The sequence below is a fragment of the Dipodomys spectabilis genome, unplaced genomic scaffold (assembly GCF_019054845.1).
Source record: "Dipodomys spectabilis isolate Male_0828 unplaced genomic scaffold, ASM1905484v1 ptg000289l, whole genome shotgun sequence".
In the NCBI taxonomy this organism is placed as follows: domain Eukaryota; kingdom Metazoa; phylum Chordata; class Mammalia; order Rodentia; family Heteromyidae; genus Dipodomys; species Dipodomys spectabilis.
The window spans coordinates 6237120-6258965 of NW_024870966.1; the positions used below are offsets into that span (position 1 = coordinate 6237120).

The 21846-nt window shown below is 45.8% G+C and overlaps 1 protein-coding gene across 1 annotated transcript in view; it reads right to left on the bottom strand.

Moving 5' to 3' along the window:
• Positions 1 to 21846, bottom strand: part of Adam12 (ADAM metallopeptidase domain 12) — a 230702-nt gene that overhangs the window by 172260 nt on the left and 36596 nt on the right. Inside the window, exon 2 of the mRNA XM_042701464.1 lies at positions 19780 to 19853. Within this exon, the coding sequence (XP_042557398.1) occupies positions 19780 to 19853 (74 nt within the window). The remainder of the gene's footprint in view (positions 1 to 19779; positions 19854 to 21846) is intronic.

Sequence of the window (21846 nt, forward strand, 5' to 3'; positions counted from 1 at the left end):
GCTGTCTCCCTGCCCTCGGCGCCTCCCCAGGCTCGTGAACAGCACTGCCCAGCTCCCAGCCTGTGCCTCCTTGTGGGAGGCTTCAGCCGTGAGGACCGGCCAGCAGCCTGGCCTCTGCAGGCAGCCTGCTGGGGTCTGGATCCAGCGTTATTACTTAGCAGCAATAACGCTGCTGGTGGGAATCGTTGGGTAGTGTGCCGCCTCTGCTTCCTTGTTCATGAAACAAGGTCCGCAGCAGCAAGGACCTCACGGGGTTAACAGAGGGAAAAACATATTGTGGGTAACAATTAAGCACCAGCATGTGCTCCATCCATGTCCTGTCTCCATGAGCACTGGCTCCAGACCTAAACTGCTGTCCACATAGCGACTGGCCTAGCCAATGCACTGTCCTCCAGATGGGCACTCCGGCCTGTCCCCTAGAGGTGCTCTTCTTGCCTCCAGCCCTCTCCTTGCCCTGCGCATGGTAGGTTTGCTAGGCAGCCTCCACCTCCACTCAGCACCCATGGGAGTGCCTCTCGCTTTCCTGCAGGGCCAAAGCCCATCCTCCCCTGGGATTTCAGTAACATGCCCACCACAGCTGCTGTCCTCCTGGGACTGAAGGTAACCAGAGGCTCTGCAGTCATCCCCAGGCCTCCTCCCAGCTGCTTCAGGGAGCACCCTCCCTTTTCACAGAGACTTCTCCACATGTTCAGACATTGATTCAACCCTATGAGCCAACGGGGTGAAAACTGGAATGAGACGCCCTCCGTGCTCCCTGACAACATGCGCTGTTGTGTTCCCTGACATCACGCACCCCCATGCTCCCTGACATCATCCATGGCTGTGCTCCCTGACATCATGCACCCCCATGCTCCCTGACATCATGCACCCCCATGCTCCCTGACATCATGCACCCCCATGCTCCCTGACATCATGCACCTCCATGTTCCCTGACATCATGCACCTCCATGTTCCCTGACATCATGCACCCCCATGCTCCCTGACATCATCCATGCCTGTGTTCTCTGACATCATGCACCTCCATGTTCCCTGACATCATGCACCTCCGTGCTCCCTGACATCATGCACCCCCATGCTCCCTGACATCATCCATGCCTGTGTTCTCTGACATCATGCACCTCCATGTTCCCTGACATCATGCACCTCCGTGCTCCCTGACATCATGCACCTCCGTGCTCCCTGATATCATGCACCTCCGTGCTCCCTGACATCATGCACCTCCGTGCTCCCTGACATCATGCACTGCTGTGCTCCCTGACATCATCCATGGCTGTGTTCTCTGACATCATCCATGGCTGTGCTCCCTGACATCATGCACCTCCGTGCTCCCTGACATCATGCACCCCCATGCTCCCTGACATCATCCATGCCTGTGTTCTCTGACATCATGCACCTCCATGTTCCCTGACATCATGCACCTCCGTGCTCCCTGACATCATGCACCTCCGTGCTCCCTGACATCATGCACCTCCGTGCTCCCTGACATCATGCACCTCCGTGCTCCCTGACATCATGCACCTCCGTGCTCCCTGACATCATCCTTGGCTGTGCTCCCTGACATCATGCACCTCCGTGCTCCCTGACATCATGCACCTCCGTGCTCCCTGACATCATGCACCTCCATGCTCCCTGACATCATGCACCTCCGTGCTCCCTGACATCATGCACTGCAGTGCTCCCTAACATCATGCACTGCTGTGCTCCCTAACATCATGCACTGCTGTGTTCCCTGACATCATGCACTGCTGTGTTCTCTGACATCATACACTGCTGTGCTCCCTGACATCATGTACTCGCAGGCAGGGAGACCTGCATCCCAGCACCCCTGGCTCTGGTCATAGTCTCCGTGGTCCCAGAACGGGGACGGGAAGCCATACTCTGCGCACAGCTCTCTGCACCTGAAGCGAAGGTCCCCTGGCCAGCATTAGGCATTCTCTTCCTGAGCTCCTGTGCCAACTTTTCCTGCCTGGGATCCACACCAGGGACCCCTCGGCACAGCCTCCGTGGTATGGTGACACTCAGGGCACCATCAGGCTGGGGACATGTGTCTTCTTTGGTCTTGCTTTTGCTACTCCTGACAACAGCTAGTGAATGGAATGGAAGGTGGCTCTGAATTAACTGGAAGTAAGGAGTTGATGCTGTGTGTGTGTGTGTGTGCGCGCACGCATGTGCGTGTGCATGCGCACATGTGTGTGCACATGCCAGTCCTGGGTGATATCCCTGAGCTTCTTTTCGCTCAAGGCTAGTGTTCTACCACTTGAGCCAATAGTTTTTTTTATCAGGGATGAGAGTCTCACAGACTTTCCTGCCCAGGCTGGCTTTGAACCACAGTCTTAAGATCTCAGCCTCCTGAGTAGCTAGGATTGTAGTCCTGAGCTACCAGTGCCCAGCTAAATCCATCCTTTTTATCTCAAGAAATAGCCAAAGGATGACAACCACCTCAGAATGTGTCCTAAATCCCAATTACACTGGCTTCCGGTCCTCGCGCCCTTCCTGACCCCAGCTGTCAGTCACCCTCCACACTGCTCCTTCGTGCAGGGAGGGCCTCGCAGAACCAACAAGGCTCTTTCAAGCGTCAATGAGGCAGCCATGGCCATGGGGCTTAACAAAAACAGAGCGCAAAGGCTTGCAGGAAGACTTACTCTTGAATGCCAGCAGGATAGAAGGCGAAATGTGCTCCTTGACTTTGTCTTAAGAAAGAGCAACCATGACTTTCTCTCACTCAAGTAAGACCCTGCAACACCAGAGGCTTTGTTTTCTTTTTCTCTGAATCTCCAACTCAGCACCTGGCTCCATGACACTGTCTCCAAGACAACCAAGCAACAATGTGAAGACAAGACGACAAAGGTGATCAGCCAGACCAAAGCTGGTCCGAGAGAACCTGCACCGAGGCAAACAACATCCAGGCTGCCGCTTCCCCCCTGCCACCCGGAGCCAAGTGTGGCGGTTAGTGTGAGCTGCTGAGGGCCTCCTGAGGAGGGCCTCCTGAGCATGGGACGGGGTAGGTGCCCCTCGCCCCCCTCCGGCACACCCGCCCCCCAGGCAGAGCAGCCCCCTCTCCCCTAACGCCACATTGCTCCTTCGCAGCTTATGTCACCTGCCCACCACTTCTTCAGATCAGCTGAAGGCACTGGGGGGCTCCAGGGAAATATGGAGGTCCAGAGAAAGGTAAATCATGACCTCTCTACCTGTGGACTTGTTTTTTTTTTCCCCCAAAGTTTTCCAGGGGACTGCTGCTCAGAGAAACTAGCAGGTCAAGGCAGGGCTGGCTAGCACAGCATATGAATGAGTGCTTATTTCATGAACGACTAGACAAACACAAAAGCAGAGTTCTTCTACTCTGAATGGGCAGAGTATCAGTTTTACTGCATTTGTGATAGCAACTCTGTGTTGATAATCCGCAGCCCTTGGCTTGGTTTCCACCCATTGTGTGAACTTTGGCGATTGGCCCCTTGACCTCCGGGTCTCCATTTATAAAGGGAATGGGGACACAGCGGTTACTGTGGTCCCTGCCTTCCAGCATCCATCACTCCACACATCCATGTGTCCAGCTCTTCCCTGGATGTAGCTGGGGCCAGACCTGTACCTGTGTTCCAGGTGGGCCCCGCTCTGTCCTGGGGAAGGCCATGGGCCGGACCTGCACTGGTGACTGTGGAGAATGAGCACACATGTCAGTAGGCCTCTCCCCACTGCCCACCTCCATGTTGAACAGCTGCAAGCCTGGGAGCTGACATGGACAATGTCTGGGTTAATGAAGCAGAAACTTTTATCAGTGAAACAGTGAAGTGAAGGGAGGAAAAATCTGTAAGTCACTCTGGAGGGTCTCAGAACGATGGAGATGAGGTTAGGTAAAAGATAGAGGGGATGGGGAAATAGATGTATTTAGAAACTTCTTTCAGCAACATTGCAAAGGCTAGTCTTCTAATACTTACTTTCTAACAAGTTCCATTCTATGAGTATGGGTGATAACAATAAAAATGATCATGAAAGATCTGGTGTGTATTTGTGGCTTATCTCCTCCTGGTCCATGCCCAAGGCACTGATCCCATTCTTCTCCTGCAAACCTTACCTGCTCCCCACCTCCTTCTAACTCTGCTCTGAAGAACACAATGATGTACCAAGTCACTTTCCAAAGGCAGGACCAGGAAAGAATGACATCTGAAAAAGACCCAACTCAAAGCTACTGTGACATCAGACACCCCCCAGAAGAGCTCCTTCTGACCACTTCGGCTTCTGACCAAACCCTTCAGTAGGGAGGCTTAGCCTCCCAGGTCATCTGCAGCTGTGCTATCAGGCACATGAGATGGTCTCTTTACTGCTGAGAGAAGATGAGCCGACTCTGGAACTACAACTTCAGAACTTCTCAAGCACGCGAGAATCTATTATTCCCAACTTTCTCAGGTATATGCATTGCTAGGCTGTATTAACACAGATGCACACACACACTTTATTGACCCTTTAAAAAAACTCAATCCATAACAATAAAAGAGAAATGGGAAAATATGACTTGTTACAATCGTGTAAGAATTACATTGCATATAAAATACTGTAGTCGCTTCATGAAATAACGTTCATCTATCAATTGTGAAGATGGGTGAGGAAATATAACGGTCTTGCTTTTATAGAGGTAAGAACAAAGATAAAGACATAAATGCAGAGGTTAATATTAAAAAGGTGTCCATCCTGCCATGGACTCACAGAAGAAATGGGTCTAGGTGAGCTTTCAACCAGAGGTCATAGATTTCCTGACAAAGTCCTTCTGAGAACTGTGCTTAGGGGCTGCTAGAAAGCATAGCATCTTCTGTACTTTCCAGATATGAGTGCACTCACACGGGAAGATGAGACTAGGCCATAGCGATATCTCTGTATTTGTATTGGATTTATAGAGAAATACACACATCATTTGGAAATACTGACTTTGTTAATTAAGCTGTATATTCAGAAGGATGTGTTGCACAAGCTAATTAAGATGGCTTTCTCCATCTTCGCATCTCACAAAACATTTTAAAAAAGAACAAATTTGTCCTCATTAAAGTGTTTTTGCCTGATCTAACAGTATTTTAGACCATAATCTTCACTTTCATCTAAGTGGGTTTCAGGACTTGCATCTCTAATTATTCCTTACATTCTTCCAGCTCTATGTTTGACCCATCCTAACAACTTTTTCTTTCTTTCTCTTTCTCTCTCTTTCTCTTCCTTCCTTCCTTTCTTTCTTTCCTCTTTCTTTTCCTTTGTTTTCCTTTCTTTCCCCTTTCTTCCCTTCCTCCCCCTCCTCCTTCTCTTCCCACTCCTCCTTCTTTCTCTTCTTTAAGGAGTTATACAAAGGGGTTTCAAGTTAACAAGCCAGTTTATAAGTATAATGTATTGATTGATTGATGTCACCTGGCATTATTTTCTTCCTCTTATCTATCCCACCCATACGATCAAGTTACCTGATTCCATGTTCACAAGTATACACTGGATACTATCACTGTATTCACCCAACCATTCCCCTCTCCATCTCTATTCCCTGCTCCCTCCTTCCCTTCATGAACTTTGGCCACAGTCTTTCAACAGGCCTCTGACATCAGTCTTGATGCTGTGGACTTCATGGAGATCTATCTATCTATCTATCTATCTACCTATCTATCTATCTATCTACCTACTTCTATATAGATATACAGGTTTTTCAATAATAGACTTCTTATTTCTTGGGTGTTCCATGGCTGTTGTATGAAATAACCTACCTCTCCAAGTGTCTAATTCATTGCATTGAGTACTAAAACCTTCAGGGAGCAATTAGATGATTGTACCCAGTCTATTACTAGTGTTTAAGTCATGCTCAACAGCTTTAGGTTTAGTCCTAACAGGCTTAAGGTTAGTGAGGATAGGGATAGTATTAATTTGGTGAGAACAAAAGGTAGAAGTGGAAAGGGACTAAGAATCAGTCGAGAGCACACATGCAGGGTAAAGTGTGAGTATAGAAAACCATCTACATATATAAAAAGAATGATATACAATTCAGTTATTGAAGTAACTTTGGCAAGTACCAGGCTTTGAACCTAGGGTCACACGCTGAGAAATTTTTCTTTTTTGGTTCAAGTCCTGGGATTTGTGCCTAGGCACTGTCCCTGAATTTCTTTTGCTCAAGGCTAGCACTCTATCATTTGAGCCACAGAGCCACTTCTGGCTTTTTCTGTGTATGTGGTACTGAGGTATCAAACTCAGGGCTTCAGGCATGCTAGGCAAGCACTCGACCACTAAGCCGCCTTCCCAGCCTGAGATGATCATTTTAAAAGCACAAGTTGGATCTTGTCACTGTCCTGCCTAACAACCTTCAGTGGCTGCTGGGATATGCAGGGTCTGAGACCCATGGGGAAAGGCTCAAAGGGGTCCAGGTCTTTGTCGTCATTCTATTCCTTGTCTTAGGTAACTCAGCCTTGACTCAGGCTCTCTGACAGTGCCTCCGCACCACAAGCTCCGACCCCCTGGGTCTTCATGTGCCTTGTTGGGTAAGCCTTTGAATCCCTACCTTCACCACACTGGACTCCTACCTTTGGGCCTCCCCCGGCTGCCAGACCAAGCCTTCCTCCTTCCACTCATTGCTCCAGGGGCACATCTATTACTCATGAACATGGCATCAGCACTCCTAGGATATGTGTGGCATCTTGCCGCCCTACAGCCTGCAAGATTTTAGGGCGATGGCCTGCTGCTCCTCTGTTTCCTCTGTATCCAGCACATTGTACCATGCACAACACAGAGCAGGAACTGAGAAACATTGGATGAGTGATTAACAGCAGCCCAGTTAACGTTTTTTTTTTTTTTATGACATTTACTATGCCTGAGACTCTCTGCTAAGTGCTTTCAGGGATTACTACATTTAATTCTTAAAACAACAAAATAGTCTTGGTGGTCTCCATTAGACAGACATCAGACAGAGGCTCAGAGCTCAGCTCCTAACCTGACTCAGCAGGGTCTGGGTTATATCTCACATTAGAGGATTCATAGCCTGGTGATCTAATGAATGAACTTCTTAGATGTCAAAGCAAATGTGAATTGGAGGAGAATTCCTTCAAAAAGCTTTGAGAAGCTCTAAGAAGACAGGTCCAGCCCCATAAAGTGGAACACACAGTTTATTAAATGAGTTTGGGCCCTTATGATTCCAAAAGTCCTTTTCCAAGATTTCTGTAGTTTGTTTTCTGAGAAGAAGCATCCCCTGCTCTCCTGAGCAATGGAAATAGCTACTCTTTTGCTGTTGTTAGTCATTTAACTGTTCTCAGGAACCCGATCTGGCCTGAGATAGCAAAATAGTTTACTATGGGAAAATGCAATGCCATGACTTGAGACTTGGATGGAAGCTTGATGTCCTGATTTCTTTTGTTCTCCATTACAAAGGCCTGGAACTATCAAATATCATCTGTGTTCTCCAGTACAAAAGGCCTGGAACTATCAAATATCATCTGCACAGAGGTCAGTTGGTTCCCCTCCCTGCCCATGAGGAATAAAGTCACCCTCTGAGAAGTAAACCAAGACAATCCACTCAATTGGCCCAGCTCTACTTCTAGAAAAAGAGTCCCTAAGCTCTCATGATACGGTTTAAGGGACAAACATCTAATTCTTTTGTAATTTTAATTTGTATTGTTAAGGTGATATACAGAGGGGTTGCAGTTACTTAAGTCAGGCAATGAGTGCATTTCTTTTTGAACAGAATCATCTCTTCTCTCATTTTCTTCCAGTTTTTTCCCTTTCCTAATATATTTTTTTAACTGAAAGAAATGGTGTTGACTCATGGGCAATGATTAAAAAAAAAAATAAGGAATATACTATAGTCAACTTCTGAGGACAAAGAAGCAAAAGAACGAGGTATTACTCTAGGGCCCCAGGGTCAGCCCTGCAGTCTCCCATCATCCTCTTGATCATGGAGTTGGGTCCCTCTGGCCTCTGAAAGCAAGTTCGGGAATCAGGCGAGCATCGTGTGTGAGTCTGGTCATTGGGGGTCAGAATGCTTGAATAGATCATGTGAGTTTTCAGAATCATTTATGGAATCACAAATGGGGGGTGACCTCCTCAGACAACAGCCTGTGAGGTAGCTCGTGTGATGCCCGGTCCCACCTCCCTCAATCCGCACCTGCATTTCTGCCATGCACCTCTCCTAAGGACTCATGGGGTGGGGGAGAAGTTAGTCTCCATGTCGGGATCTGGTCCTCCCCTGGATGCTTCCTACCCCAGCCCCATCTCTTAGACTAGGGCTCCCATGTACCCCCTGGCTGGCCTGGAGCACATTCTTCCCTCAGCACCTCATTCTGTATGTACAAGTCTCCACTGCTTGGGGTCTGGAGACCAGTCCTAGGATTCTTAGCTGTCTAGTGAGTTCAACACTGAGGGGACAGAGTGAGTAGCTGCTCATTCGGGGTTTCCTGGTTTGCTCAAATCCTACTGAAACTGGTTCTCATAGGAACTGTTCAATTGGTCTTGAGTAGAGCATGTGCTGTAAGTCCAGGTTTTAAGTCCAGTTTGGGCCAGGGTGACCAGTTCATGCATTCTTCCTGGTGAAGTGAGCACCTACTTCCTGAGGCCATAGAGCTCAGAGGCAAAAGTATTTTCAGAAAAGTAGTAATCTAGAATAACTGAATTTCTAAACAAAAGGAGACTCCCGTAGCATCTCTGTAGGTAATTTTACAGTCCAATTTGTAAAAGCCTTGAGAGGAACTAGGGCTTGTGATATGATGGAAGGATCTGTGGAATCGAGTCACAATTATTAATTACCTAATTGGGAAAGGTGATCAATGCAATTCAACATGGAGGTGCATTTTAAACATCCTACCTTATAGGACTGGTACTTGTAAATTTTCAATGTCATGGTATAGTCTTTGTTGAAACAACGGCTATCATTCTATAAATTTTGTCGCTAGAAGGCACAGTGCCATCAGGGCTTTGCTGACAACAGTTAAGTTTGCACATGAAACCCACATCCCACATCCCCAGGGCACGTCTGTGACTGTCTGTCAGAGGGGTGATGCTCGGCTGCTAACCCAGCACTCAAGAGACCTCCAGAACCTGTCCTATTTTCAAAGACAACCATGAATCTGGCCAGCACAGTCCTCTAGCCTGGTTGGAGCTGAAGGAGCGGTCATAGAAGGGCTGTAAAAATAATTCTGTGTAAATAAATCGTCTCTCCAAATAACCATCCCGCTGGAGGGGTTAGTCCTGTCTCATCTTCTATCTGCCCACATGGTTTCCATAAGGAAGAAAATCATAAACACATAAAGAGGCTCTTGTTCTGCACGTTTGGAAAGCCCACCTGATCCCACAGTGAAACCCTCCCGCATGCTGGGAAGAAACACGTGAACATTTCACAACAGTGTTAGATAAACACTTATTTTATTTCTCTCACGGCACCTGACTACGAAGGTTACCTCCTTGTTTTCTTGATGTCTGAGGCACTGATCGCCTTTGTCCTCTGAATGGAACAGGGTCTTTACTTGGTCTTTTTTGTTTGCCTGGGAGCAGCTGGAAGGGCTGGGCCAGGCTGGACCTCCACCTCGGGTCCCTGGGTTCCTCCCCTCAACAGCTGTATCTCTGCAGGGTGTACAGGGAACTTTTGCTTTGTCCTTTAAAAGGACAAGATCATTAAAGCCTCTGGGGAGCCATTTCACACTTGGACCCAGTACTCTGCTGGTGATGTGGGAAGGTGACAGTGCAGAGACCCCGGCACAATGAGGGTACTCGACAGGGGCCACGAGTGAGCCACCAGTAACTGGTAGGGCATAACCCCAGTGTTGAGGTCATAGAGCTACCCATCAGGCAGAGGTAGAGCAATGACTAGAGGAGTCGGTGGCAATGAGCTTGCTTGCTATCTCATGCTTCATGCTGGCCAATCCTACATCAGGCAAAGTCCTCTGTAGATGAATACCAGCTAATAAATGAGAGAATGACAGGACATCACCCTTTCCAAGGACTCAAAAGACACAGATCTAAGGTTGATCACAAATGGGTGTTAAATGGCAGGTAAAGGCTCAGGTAGAGCTTTCTAACGGAAGCCTCACAGAGGAGTAATCAGAGGTCACAGAACTACTGACCCTGTGCAGAAGGACAAGACACCATTGGCAATGGAGTCCACCCCCAAACGAGGCCTTTAGGCTGCAGGGGGTAGTAGCTCTGATTACCAAGTAGCAGAAATCACAGAGAAGAGCAGAATGGGCTCAGCAGCTCCAGGAGAAGAAATCAGCTAGCCAAACTGTTGGAAATGCAACTCTATGAATAATCTGGCTTCATTTGCAAACAATTTGGTCTCATTGGCGCAGACTCTTAACATTTCACTTCCAAGAATTAAAAGAGGGAGACAGAGCTGGGCACCTATGGCTCACACCTAACCCTGGCTATTCAGAAGACTGAGAGCTAAGGATCTTGGTTCAAAGCCAGACTGGGCAGGAAAGTCTGTGAGAGTCTTACCTCCAATTAAATTTTTAAAAAGCCAAAAACAGAGCTGTGGCTCAAGAGGTAGAATGCAAGCCTTGAGCAGAAAAGCTCAGGAACAGCACCCAGGCTTTGAGTTCAAGCCCCGGCTAGCACAAGAGAAAAAAAAGAAAAGAAAAGAGAGTCCCTTATTATGTCTGAGAGTGAAAACAATGCAAATAAGCAAATGCTTAACTCCTGACAGAGAAAAAGACAGAGCTAGAGAGACAGAGATACAAGAATATCAGGGAAATATTAATACTGGCTGGATTTTTCACAATATGAAGGAATTGCTGTTAATTTGAGGTTCAATAAAAACCATCCTTCATGAGAGACATGTAAGCATTTCTGGATACAATGATGGGATGTGTGGGCCCCCACTGTTGGGGGAGTTAATTTCACATCCACTCTGCCTAACTGGTCCCCTGGCTAGCCAAACAAGAGCCCCTGTCCCTCCTGGCTCATCAACACACAGCCCACAGCTAACCAGTAGCTCTCTCACGATGATGCTCACATAGCACAGAGAGTGGGGGTTTCCACTTTCAGCTGACAAGAGCAGTAAGTTTGGAAAGGGCAGGTGAGACACCGGATTGACCTGGATTAACAGGACAGGGAGGAGGAGGAGATGGGGAACCAGGCCAGGGCCTGGGAATGGTGGAAGTCATGAGGATCTGAAAGGGAGGCTTGGATGAGACTCAAGGGTAAGAAGAGTCCAGGAAATGAGGATGGTAAAAGAAGAACCACAGTGCCAAGCCCTCGGAGGCCCACGTCCTTTAGCTCTCCAGCAATCGGAAGGCATTATGCTCTCCATGTAGAATGGAGGACCTGATGGCCCAGAACCAGAAGCCAGCACTGCCAATCCTCTTTGACAACAGAGATCTAGAAGCAACTCTAGAAGAAGATACCAGATGAGTAAGCCACATCACAGGTATACCCTTACTCATTGGCTGGAAGAGTGGCTTCACTGAACAGAATGCTTGATTTTTCCTAGAGCTGAAAAGGAACATATTGAATACACTGTCTGCCATCCACTCTACATTACATATGTGCATGAGGACAAGGACTAGACCTTTCTTCCCCACCCCCCCCTGCCCCCGATAATAAAAATATGCCTTAAGATAGATAGAATATAAAACATAAAGTTTAATTCATTTGTTCTCAGTTCCCAGACACGCCACAGTATTGTACACCCATCATCTTGTTTGTTTCCAGAACTTTTTTCTCCTCCTCCCAAATAGAAATTCTAATGAAATGATAACTCACTCTTCTCTCTCGCCACATCCCTGGAAGCCCCCATTCTACTTTCCGTCTCTGTGAATTTGTCTCTCCTAGGTGCCATCTGTAAGTGGAATCATACTGCGTGTGTCTTTCAGCACTCAGCGTAATGTCTTTAACATCTCCCGTGGTACACCATGTGCTAGATCCTCATTCTTTTTTAAAGTCAAATAATATTTCACTGAATGCATAGTCACATTAAAAAATGTACTCATCTGTTGATGGACATCTGGATTGTTTCCATGTTGGGGCCATTATAAATAATGTTGCTATGAATGCTGGTATATGGATATCTGTTTAAGTCATAAATGGTTAACTTTATAATGAAGACCTTATTTATTATGAGAAACAAAAGAAGACTTGTATAATTTGTGCATAACAAGTGAGCTTTTGGTGATTTTCATTGTTATAGCTCCTTATCACTACTAATTAAGTATGAATGCTCAGGATAAATAGGAAAGAAATGAGGAGAAATCCAGGAAACAGAACTATCTGTTGCCAAGTTGAAGTCTGTCCAACCACATTATAAAGCCTGGCCAATGATAGCCCAGGGTTCCAGTTTCACAGGGATAATGAGGTTGAAGTAAACATTTCTGAAGAAAATAACCTAGACTTTTGAGTTCCCGTGTCGGTGTACTGAAAGTATCTAGTCTAATCTGTTTATAAACTTAAATTGTTCAAGTTTTCTGAGGGCTTGTTTCGCTGCCATAAGTGATGAAGAATCTCAGTGTGACATACAAACAGAGGTGTCACACGGTCTTTCCACTGAGAACACAATAACTAGAAATAGTCAAGAAGAGACTGTGCACACACGCACATCAGCCCAAGCAGCCCCTGGGCATAACCTGGCCACTCTGAGGGGTGGGGACAGCGTGGACAACCAGGCAACACTGGCGTGCTTCCACAGCCAGATACTGGCCAGGGGAAGTGCGGCCTTCTCGCGCGCTGCGGGGAGTGTGCAGAGAGATCCAGACCCACTGGGACTTTGACCAGAAAACCATAAACCCATGGTCTGAGAGGTGTAGGTCTGCGAAGGAGGAAGGCAGGTATGGAGATCCACATTCCTAGTCAGCGCCCCTCCCAGATTCTTCCCAAAGTGGAGTCCACCCAGAGACACAATCTCAACCTGGAACAAGAGGACACTGCTTTGAAAAGGTTCATCTTAACCCATTCAGGTACCTCCAAGTTACATACAACCCTCAAAAAGCGGTGCTCTGACCTTTCCCCATGTCCACAGTTCCAGACAGTGAAAGGTAAGGAGATGTTCCAGATGGTTCTCTACATATTCTGGAAACAAAGTTGGCCACAATTAAAAAGACCTGAAATGCTACGGCCGGAATCTGAAGGCGCTTGGTCTAATGTGAACACGAGTCCATGTAGCTTTAGTCAATTGTGTGGCCCACCATCACACTCAGAGAACTTTCTCGGGCCGTAGCATGAATGAAGCATGTCGGGCTTTTCCCACTGTAGCCTCCGAGGGCTTGGACCCCTGCCTCCGAGGGTAGAGTTTCACAGGTTCAGCACATCCGTGGAACCTCGAGTCCCCTATGCATGTGTAACCTGAGGTGACCCTGCATGTAACCTTAAGCCTGGTGTGCGTGCCTGACCTTGTGTGGTCAGCCTCAGCCAGATGACCCTTCTGTCTAGAGAGGCTATAAACTGAAGCGTGGGGCTGTGGAGTGGTGGACTGTAGGACAGTGTGCTGCCACTGGACAGGATGTGTTCAGCTCCTGCTGGGGGACAGGGTGCAGAGGCTGTACTGATGGACAGATATGAGCCTGTGGACAGAATGAAGATGGCAGTGCTGTGCAGTCTGTGAGTCCAGCCTGGGCAGCAAACAGTGCTATTAGGACATGGTCTGTGGCCATTGCTACTGCTAGAGATCCATCTATGGACAAAGAGCTTTGATTAGACGTGACCTCCCTCCCCACCTTGCCTGCCATCTTCCTGTGGCCTGATGAATCAAAGGAGGCTCTGCAGCCCACCTGAGCTCCACCCATTCATCCCAGTGCAGAAGGGAGCCCTGGGGCATCCTGACTCTCAAACACACATGAGAGGGCTCAGTATCCTATGGAGTTCTAACAACACACAGTGTAGGCTGAATGTTGAGGGAAGAAGGCCATTTCCTGTAGGAAGTTCATTTCCTTGAGCAGTGCGCATTAGCTAATGGGAACCCCAAACTAGGAGGATGCGATGTGAGGACATTTCCTTGCCAATCCCACCACTGTCCAGCAGATGTTCTATGATAGGATTTCCCTCTATGGGCCTCGCAAGCACATGGACTAAGGTAGAATGACAAAGAGAATGAAGCTTGCTTGCTTACTTGCTTGCTTGCTTCCTTTCCTCATTCTCTCCCTCCCTCCTTCCCCCCCCCTCTCCTTCCTTCCTTCCTTCTTTCCTTCCTTCCTTCCTTCTTTCTGTTAGTTATGGGGATTGAACTCTGGGTCTAGGCACTGTCCCTGAGCTCTTCAGATCAAGGCCAGTGCTCTATCACTTGAGCCCCAGTGCCATTTCTGGTTTTCTGGTGGTTCATTGGAGACAAGAGTCTCACAGATGTTCCTGCCTGGGCTAGCTTTGAACCGCAATCCTCAGATCTCAGCCTCCTGAGTAGCTAGGATGACAGTCATGAGCCACCAGCGCCCAGCAGCTTTCATTTTTATTTACATTAATTTTAAATAGTCACCTGTGACTAATGCTGGGTAAACTGTGAACATCAAACATAACATGATGTCTAGTCTTAACGCACATGTTCTTCATAGAACTGAATTCCATTTGGCAGAGCGGGAACCCCAGGGATCGTGCTGGTAAAGCACAGCTGAGTCTCACAGTTCCTCTCCAGGAAGTCATCCACACCCGCGAGACACTCGGCCAGCTTCCCAGTGACTCCTGTTCTACTCACTCCAGAATGTCCCATTTCTGACACTGGTCCCAGGATGGGGGCTCGCTGAGGGAAGTGGCTGGGTGGACCCTGTCCTGGCTTGAAGGACAGTCTTGTTTGGTGGGAGAGGGAGGGCATGTCCAACAATGGTGCTGCACAAGGTACTGGGTTTAACTGTGGCCTGGCCAGGGTCATCACCAAGTGCCACGCTCTGGTGCCAGTCGCTTTCTTAGCAGCCATGTGGCCTCTAGGGCCCCTGTCCAGTTTGTGGGTCCCATTCACAAACACATACTAGCTCCTTGTCTTCTGAATTCACAACACTTTTTTAAAAAAATTGTTTTTAAGCACAGCGTAAGACTTTCCATGTATGCCCATTAAATCTCATCTTGTTAGTTTTGGCTCATTGGTAGAAAGTGCCCGAATGTCTCTAATCCATCGTTTGCATGGCCAGGAGAGGAGATCAGGGCAGCTCTTTATATCCTCATAGTGATGGTTGACAAAGCCACATGCCAGGACAAGGCCTGAACACAGCCCCAAGGCCACCAGCAGCAATCTCCAGCCAGCTGACTACCAGGTCACCATGAACAACAGATTAATATCATCCTCAGGACAGTCATTTATCCAGCTCCTAAGCCACCCGGCACAATGTGCCCAGCTGTGTTTCTCCATTCTGCACAGACTGAGAGATGATCTAAAACCAACACCTTCTCAGATATTTATGCCTAATGTTTGGCAATTTTAAATGTGTTGCTGTTGATTTAAAGTGAATAGTAATTGACGCTGTCCCTTAAGTAATGTCTGGAATTGTTCCAGACAGAGAGTCAGTGCCGAAGCTATTCGAGCCCAGAGATACCCCAAATAGAAACTCAGTGGGCTGTGTGTTTCCCCTGGCAACCGCCTTCGATCAGTGCTGGGAATGGGGCTTACACGCACAATGCTCACTGGCTTGAGGGATATGGGCACTGTGATCTACTGCCCTCACTTTTAATTATCCTAAACTGGGAAAACGGACGTCTCAGCTGGCCAGCCTGTCCCATAAAGCATTTTGATCAAAGATGTTGCTTCACAGAGCACCTGTCTGAAGAATGACTGGGGTGTCCACGGGGATCCAGGGGACGTATGGAAGTTATAAAGCTCATCTCTGCAGCCCCACAGGCAGAAGGCAGGGCTGTGAAAGATGCTTCTCTGGGGGAGCTTTTGCTTCTTTAAACATTCAATTATGGCTCCACAAACACAGGTTTTAAGTGAACAGCAGATCTCTGCACAAATTATGTGTGCTAGAAGATAAATAAAATAGATGATCTGAAATAGAGATTGAATGCAAATCCAGCTCTGCTCCTTGAAGAACTGGTTTACAGGTTCTGAGAAGGGATGGTCAGGAGACTCTCTTTCAGTATTAGTTCTAGATTACAGATGTGTTTTTTAGGGATGGGGACACTTTTGTTTGGGTTTTAATTTCTAAGCAGGTTTTCAATTAAAACAGATTTCTGGGTATTCAAGAACTCACTTTCTTGTCTTTGTAAGTGACTGGAGGCTTTCTGAAGACCTGCCACCGTATTTTTCTCTTTTATAAATAGTGACTACTTTGACTTCTCTTTTCAATCATTATCAAGTTTTCACCATATTTTTTTTCCTTCAAAATAAAAAGATTTCTTCTTAATTTGAAAAGTAATCCATTTTTGTTGTCAAACATTAAGACAACAAACATATAGCAGAGACATGTATCATGTGTCTAATTGTAAAATAAAAACTGAGTACCATGTAAATTATTTTCTAATACGATGTTCAGGTTGATTGTACCCATTCTGTTTTACAATGTCATTTTTAATTACTGCATAGTATTCTGTCTTACAGCAGAGCCATAGTTTTTTAACCAATGTCTTCCTATTAGTATATAATTATTCTGATAGTAGATAAACATTTTACTGTACTTATATAATTATAGAAATTTCATTATCTCCAAGATATCACTACTCATAATAGACGTGATTTTTTTTGCCACTCCTGAGGCTTGAACTCTGGGCCTTGGGTACTGTCCCTGAGCTTCATTTGCTCAAGGTGAGCACTCTACCACTTAAGCCACAGTGCCACTTCCAGCTTTTTTGAGTAGTTTATTGGAGGTACAAGTCTCATAGATTTCCCTGTCCAGGCTGGCTTTGAACCATGATCCTCAGAGCTCTGCTGCCTGAGTGGCTAAGATTACAGGTGTGAGCCACCAACACCCAGCATTAAATCATTTTTAAAAAGTTGTTATGCTTGGTAAATTGAGGGGATGAATGGGTTTAGGATGAATAGGAGAGAATGATAAAAGGGTGACATTGATCTAGATGCTTTGTACTCACATACTGGCATGCTGAATTGAAAGCTCTTCATACAAATACTTACGATAATGAAACAAATACCAAAGCATTTGGAAATTTTCATTTTTTAAATAGTAATACTGGCACGCTCTCATTTTTAAAACTTTACTATTAACAGAATAGAGACTTAAAACTTGGTACAAGGAGAGATGGGATGTAGCTGAAGGGTAGAGTGTTTTCATAGCACACACAAGGCTCTGGGTGTGAGCCCCAGCAAGGAATAAAAAATTAGTACAAGCTGCATATGTCAAATAAAGCAACAGAACATCTTAGGAACACATTCAATACTCTGCATCTATTTTTACAATTTAGGCTGACAGAGAGGTTGAGAAGGTTGAAATAAATGGAGAAGAGATAGTTTTATGTTTTCAACTTTTCTAATTTTCGGATTATCTTAGAAAAGGCCCAGGATTAGAAGGTAACCTGTTAAAATGCTATTTTTAAAAAATTAGTCATTGTCGGGCTGGGAAGGTGGCTCAGTGGTAGAGCGCTTGCCTTGCATGTCTGAGGCCCTGGGTTCGAGTCCTCAGCACCACATAAGCAAAAAGAAAAAAGCTGGAAGTGGTGCTGTGGCTCAAGTGGTAGAGCGCTAGCCTTGAGCTGAAGAGCTGAGGGACAGCGCCCAGGCCCCACGACCACACCCAAAAAAATTAGTCATTGTCGAGTCCACAGCATGCATTAGACTCTGCAGCAGTAGAAGGTAACTCATCTGCAGCGGGACCGTGACAGATATTGAAGCTGCTGTATGCCCTCAGGAGAGCCAGCGGGGCTCTAAGCAGTCATGTCCCCACAGAAGGACAAGCCCACTCAACGTGGAGGTGAGGAACTAGGAGAGGAGACTGCCCAGGGCCTGACCACAACATCCACTCAAAAGACCAATAACCACAGCCTGGTTTACCACAAAACAATCAGCAGTACTAGCTGGGATAACACTTTATTTTATTTTTTTTGCTCCTCTCTCCCCTGTAGTATTTAATTTTTTGGCTGGGGCATGTATTCACATTATAGTAAAAAAGAAATAAGGATTTTATTAAGTCTATGTCTGCTCTCTGGTCATAACACTATCTGTGGAGCTTAGGACCTGCCTTCCCAGCTCTGGGCAGCACTTCACCTAAAAGCCAAACAGTGGAAGTACTTGTCAGACTAAAATTTGTGACCCAGTCCTAACAACAGACAAGTAGCATGGCTGTTCTTTCAGAGAACACCTACCTAGTCCCTCCACTGAGCTACTTTCAAAACCAACAGCAATGTACAAAAACACCAATGTCCCATAATATTCTTATATGAAAGAAATAGAGAAAGGCCATAAAAATATGTGCTTTCCTAAGAGAGGCATGTCAAAAGCAATACACCGTTTTCTGTTCGGATTTCAAATTATTCAACACATGTGGCCAAATCTCTATGCAAATATTATCCTGTCAAAGCTAAAGCACATCGCTTATTTGCTGTTTACAAAGCTTTTGATCCATTTTATGGGAAAGGGTATGGCTATAAGAAGAAATGTGAAGAGGCAGGTTGCAGATCACCAGCAGAAGGCCACGGGATATTACACACACTGATTTAAAATACACTGTGACATTCCATCCGGAATGTCAGCAATGGCTGTCAACTGCCTCTTTGGTTTGATTTGCTTTGTAGCCTCAACTCACACCTTGATGCCAAGAAGTGATCCCATTTCTTTCTATGGAGACTCTGGTTTTGAGACCATATGCCTGGGATGCCACTTTCCGAGAAGCCTTCCCTAGCTATGATGTCAATTCAGCAAAATTCAGCTTTTCACCAGTGTGTGATGAAGAGAGCCATACTACTTAAAGAGGAAAACTACATCTTTATTCCTTTCTGTATGAAAATGGAGTTTGAACTCAGGATTTTGTGTTTGGCAGGCAACTACTCTACCACTTGATCCATGCCTCCACCCCCTTTTGCTCTGATGATGATTATTATTATTGATAAGGTTTTGGCCAAGCTAGCATGGATGGTGATCCTATTTTCACTTATCACACAGCAACATGCCACCATGCCTAGCATTTTTTTTCTGTTGCAATGGGGCAGGTCTCTTAAACTTTCTGCCTAGGATGGCCTCAAATTGTGATCCTCCTGACCTCATCTTCCGAGAAGCCAGAATTACAGATATGAGCCACCAGCACCTGTACTGACTGGTTCACTCTAACACCACTCCTTTGTGGGAGTCTTTGTTACCTCTAGTACTAAATAGCTGGTGATGAAGATCCTGAGAACAGTGGTACCGTTGGGAGAGCCAGTATAAGGAATGGCACTCACGGAAGATATTTTCATTTGTACCTTGAGGCGGATAACATTTCTACTACGCAATAATATCCACATGTTTGAGAAAAAAAATGTAACCTCATTTTCTATAAATTTATATATTCTTCAGAAAGGGATTAAACTTCTAAATACAAAGGTAAAAATGAAATTTGTATCACTGGAGGCAAACTTTGAAAGACAAAAGAAACTCAATGTTTCCCAAGAGAAAAGAGTTTCTATGTATTTGAAGCTACCCTCTCTGATTATGTCAGGAATTGCCAAAAGTCAACTAATTATGGGACACTTGAATAAACAGAAAATGCTTTAAATTCTCTTCTTGAGAAAAAGAAACTTGGAAACTATCAAAAACGCTACTGGGTTTTCAAGTTCTTTTTAGTTTAGCTTTGTTTTAGAGTGACACAAGACTTTATTTCTCCAGATTTAATTTCAGCATCCAATGTGAATCTGGATTACAAATCTAAGCATTCAGTTCTGTTTCTCTGCATGTTGACATATACTGCACCTTGCTCCTATGGTACAACAAAAACAAGAATGAACTTGACTTACTCATTTCTTTCCAGGTGTATGATCAGTTCTCTGCTTTCCAGTTGTAGTCGAATGCTCAATGATTCTGGATGATCCTGAAAGATAAACCAGAAGAGCCAGCTGAAAAACATTTGGCTTTGGCTTGCCAATATTGCAGAGTCCGCAGAGTGAGAGAAAAATACGTTTCTTTGGAGCGTTCTGAGACACTAAGTCTAGCAGTGCAGGGCAGGAGCTAGAAAGGAGACACCTGACCCTGTAAACTTTAGGCTCTTTGCCTTTAACCACACATCCTCCGGTCACCTTGGTCTCAGTCCACTCCATCCACGCTTTCCTCCGTCTCTGGCCCTACAAAAGGCACTGCCCATGCCTGAACCATGAGTCACTCCTGGGACCTCCTACTCCATCACCTGTCCTATGGATTGCATGAGAAGTCCCTTACCATCCTTGGAAGTTCCTAGTCTTCGCTCCAGCCCCACCCCACTCAGCAGTCTGAGAGAAGCACAAGCAGGAAGTGGGGGCGTGGCTCTGGTGGAAGAGCATCTGAGCATTAGTTCCTGGGGTTGGGATCCTGGTGCATCCGGGAGACTTCTGGCCATTCCATGGACCCAGTACCACAGCCTCGCAGGTGCCTGGATCTGCTTCACAGGCCTGTCGCCACTGTCCAGTGGAGACATCATGGTGGCCCCACATTCAATTGGAGGCTGTCATGGCTTTTTCTGCCTTTGCATTTATGTTGGGTAAGAGCAAACGGGACAAGATACTTATAGGCGATTTTCTAATATTGCACTGTTTGAAATATGCTGTTATTACTCCAGAGTGCAAGATGATTTCACAATATACTGTTTGAGCTGTATTGTGAATGAACTAGCCACGTGTTATAATTTCAGACAAGACAGATCAGAAATGCAAAATACTGAACATTAAAATAATTAGTTAAAATGAAGCAATTCTTTTTCAAACCCACAATAGCTGAAGTCACATGAGCTTTGAGGAAATAACAAAGCATTTAACGAAGGACACATTACACTAAAGGCTCAAAAATGGTTTTTTTTTGTTTGTTTTTCGGGGCTGGGAAGGTGGCTCAGTGGTAGAGTGCTTGCCTTGCATGCATGAGGCCCTGGGTTTGATTCCTCAGCACCACAAAAAGAAAAAAGCTGGAAGTGGCACTGTGGCTCAAGTGGTAGAGAGCTAGCCTTGAGCTGAAGAGCTGAGGGACAGTGCCCAGGCCCAGAGTTCAGGCCCCATGACCGGACCCCCCAAAAAAAAAACAACACATTTTTTTGTTATTGTTGTTGTTATTTTTTTAGGACAACGCTCTGACATCTAGTAGCCTTTTTATGTCTAATCTGGTAGGGGTTAGCCGTGCAGAGCTATTTAAAATTAAACAAAATTGAAAACTTAGATCTCCAAATGCTCTTGATGCAAGGAGCAGCAACACGTGCATATGCATAAGGGTATGTAAGCAAAGCACTATGGGTTGCTGATGAGGGACAGGCTGGGGAGGTGGGAGGAAAGGGAGTGGGAGGGAAGGGAAATGGGATGGAAAAGAGGAGAAAGGGAGAGGGGAAGGAGAAAAGGAGGGGAGAGGGAAATGTAAGGGGGAGGGAGGATAAAGTCCCAAACTTCATTTTCCAACTGCTGGCCAAGTAACAGATATTATCAACACTGGTGCCTTTGAGGGTAACATCAAATGCAAACCCAAGACTTTTACTGTGTGTCATAAAAGGATGATGTCTCAATTTTAATGGATAGATATTATTTTAAATATTTTAAAATAATATTTTACTAAAGCTTAAGGATTAACTGGTGAATTTCTATACACATAGAGAGCTCCTGTGAATGTTCTGGGTTTAAGCAGGTTTTGTTTCTTATGAAGTCATTCTAGTAAAAGACTAAACTAACACAGTTCTTAATCCACATAGTTTGACAATGTCTTGTTTTTGTAAGAACTGCATGAATTTCTGAGTGTTAGCTGAACTTTAAAAATGAGCATTTCTGATCAACCTGATGTAACATCAAATGTATCATTTCTTTGTAATACAGGGTGTGCTTTTAGTTCTGTTCAAGGACTTCTGCTTATATTTGCTT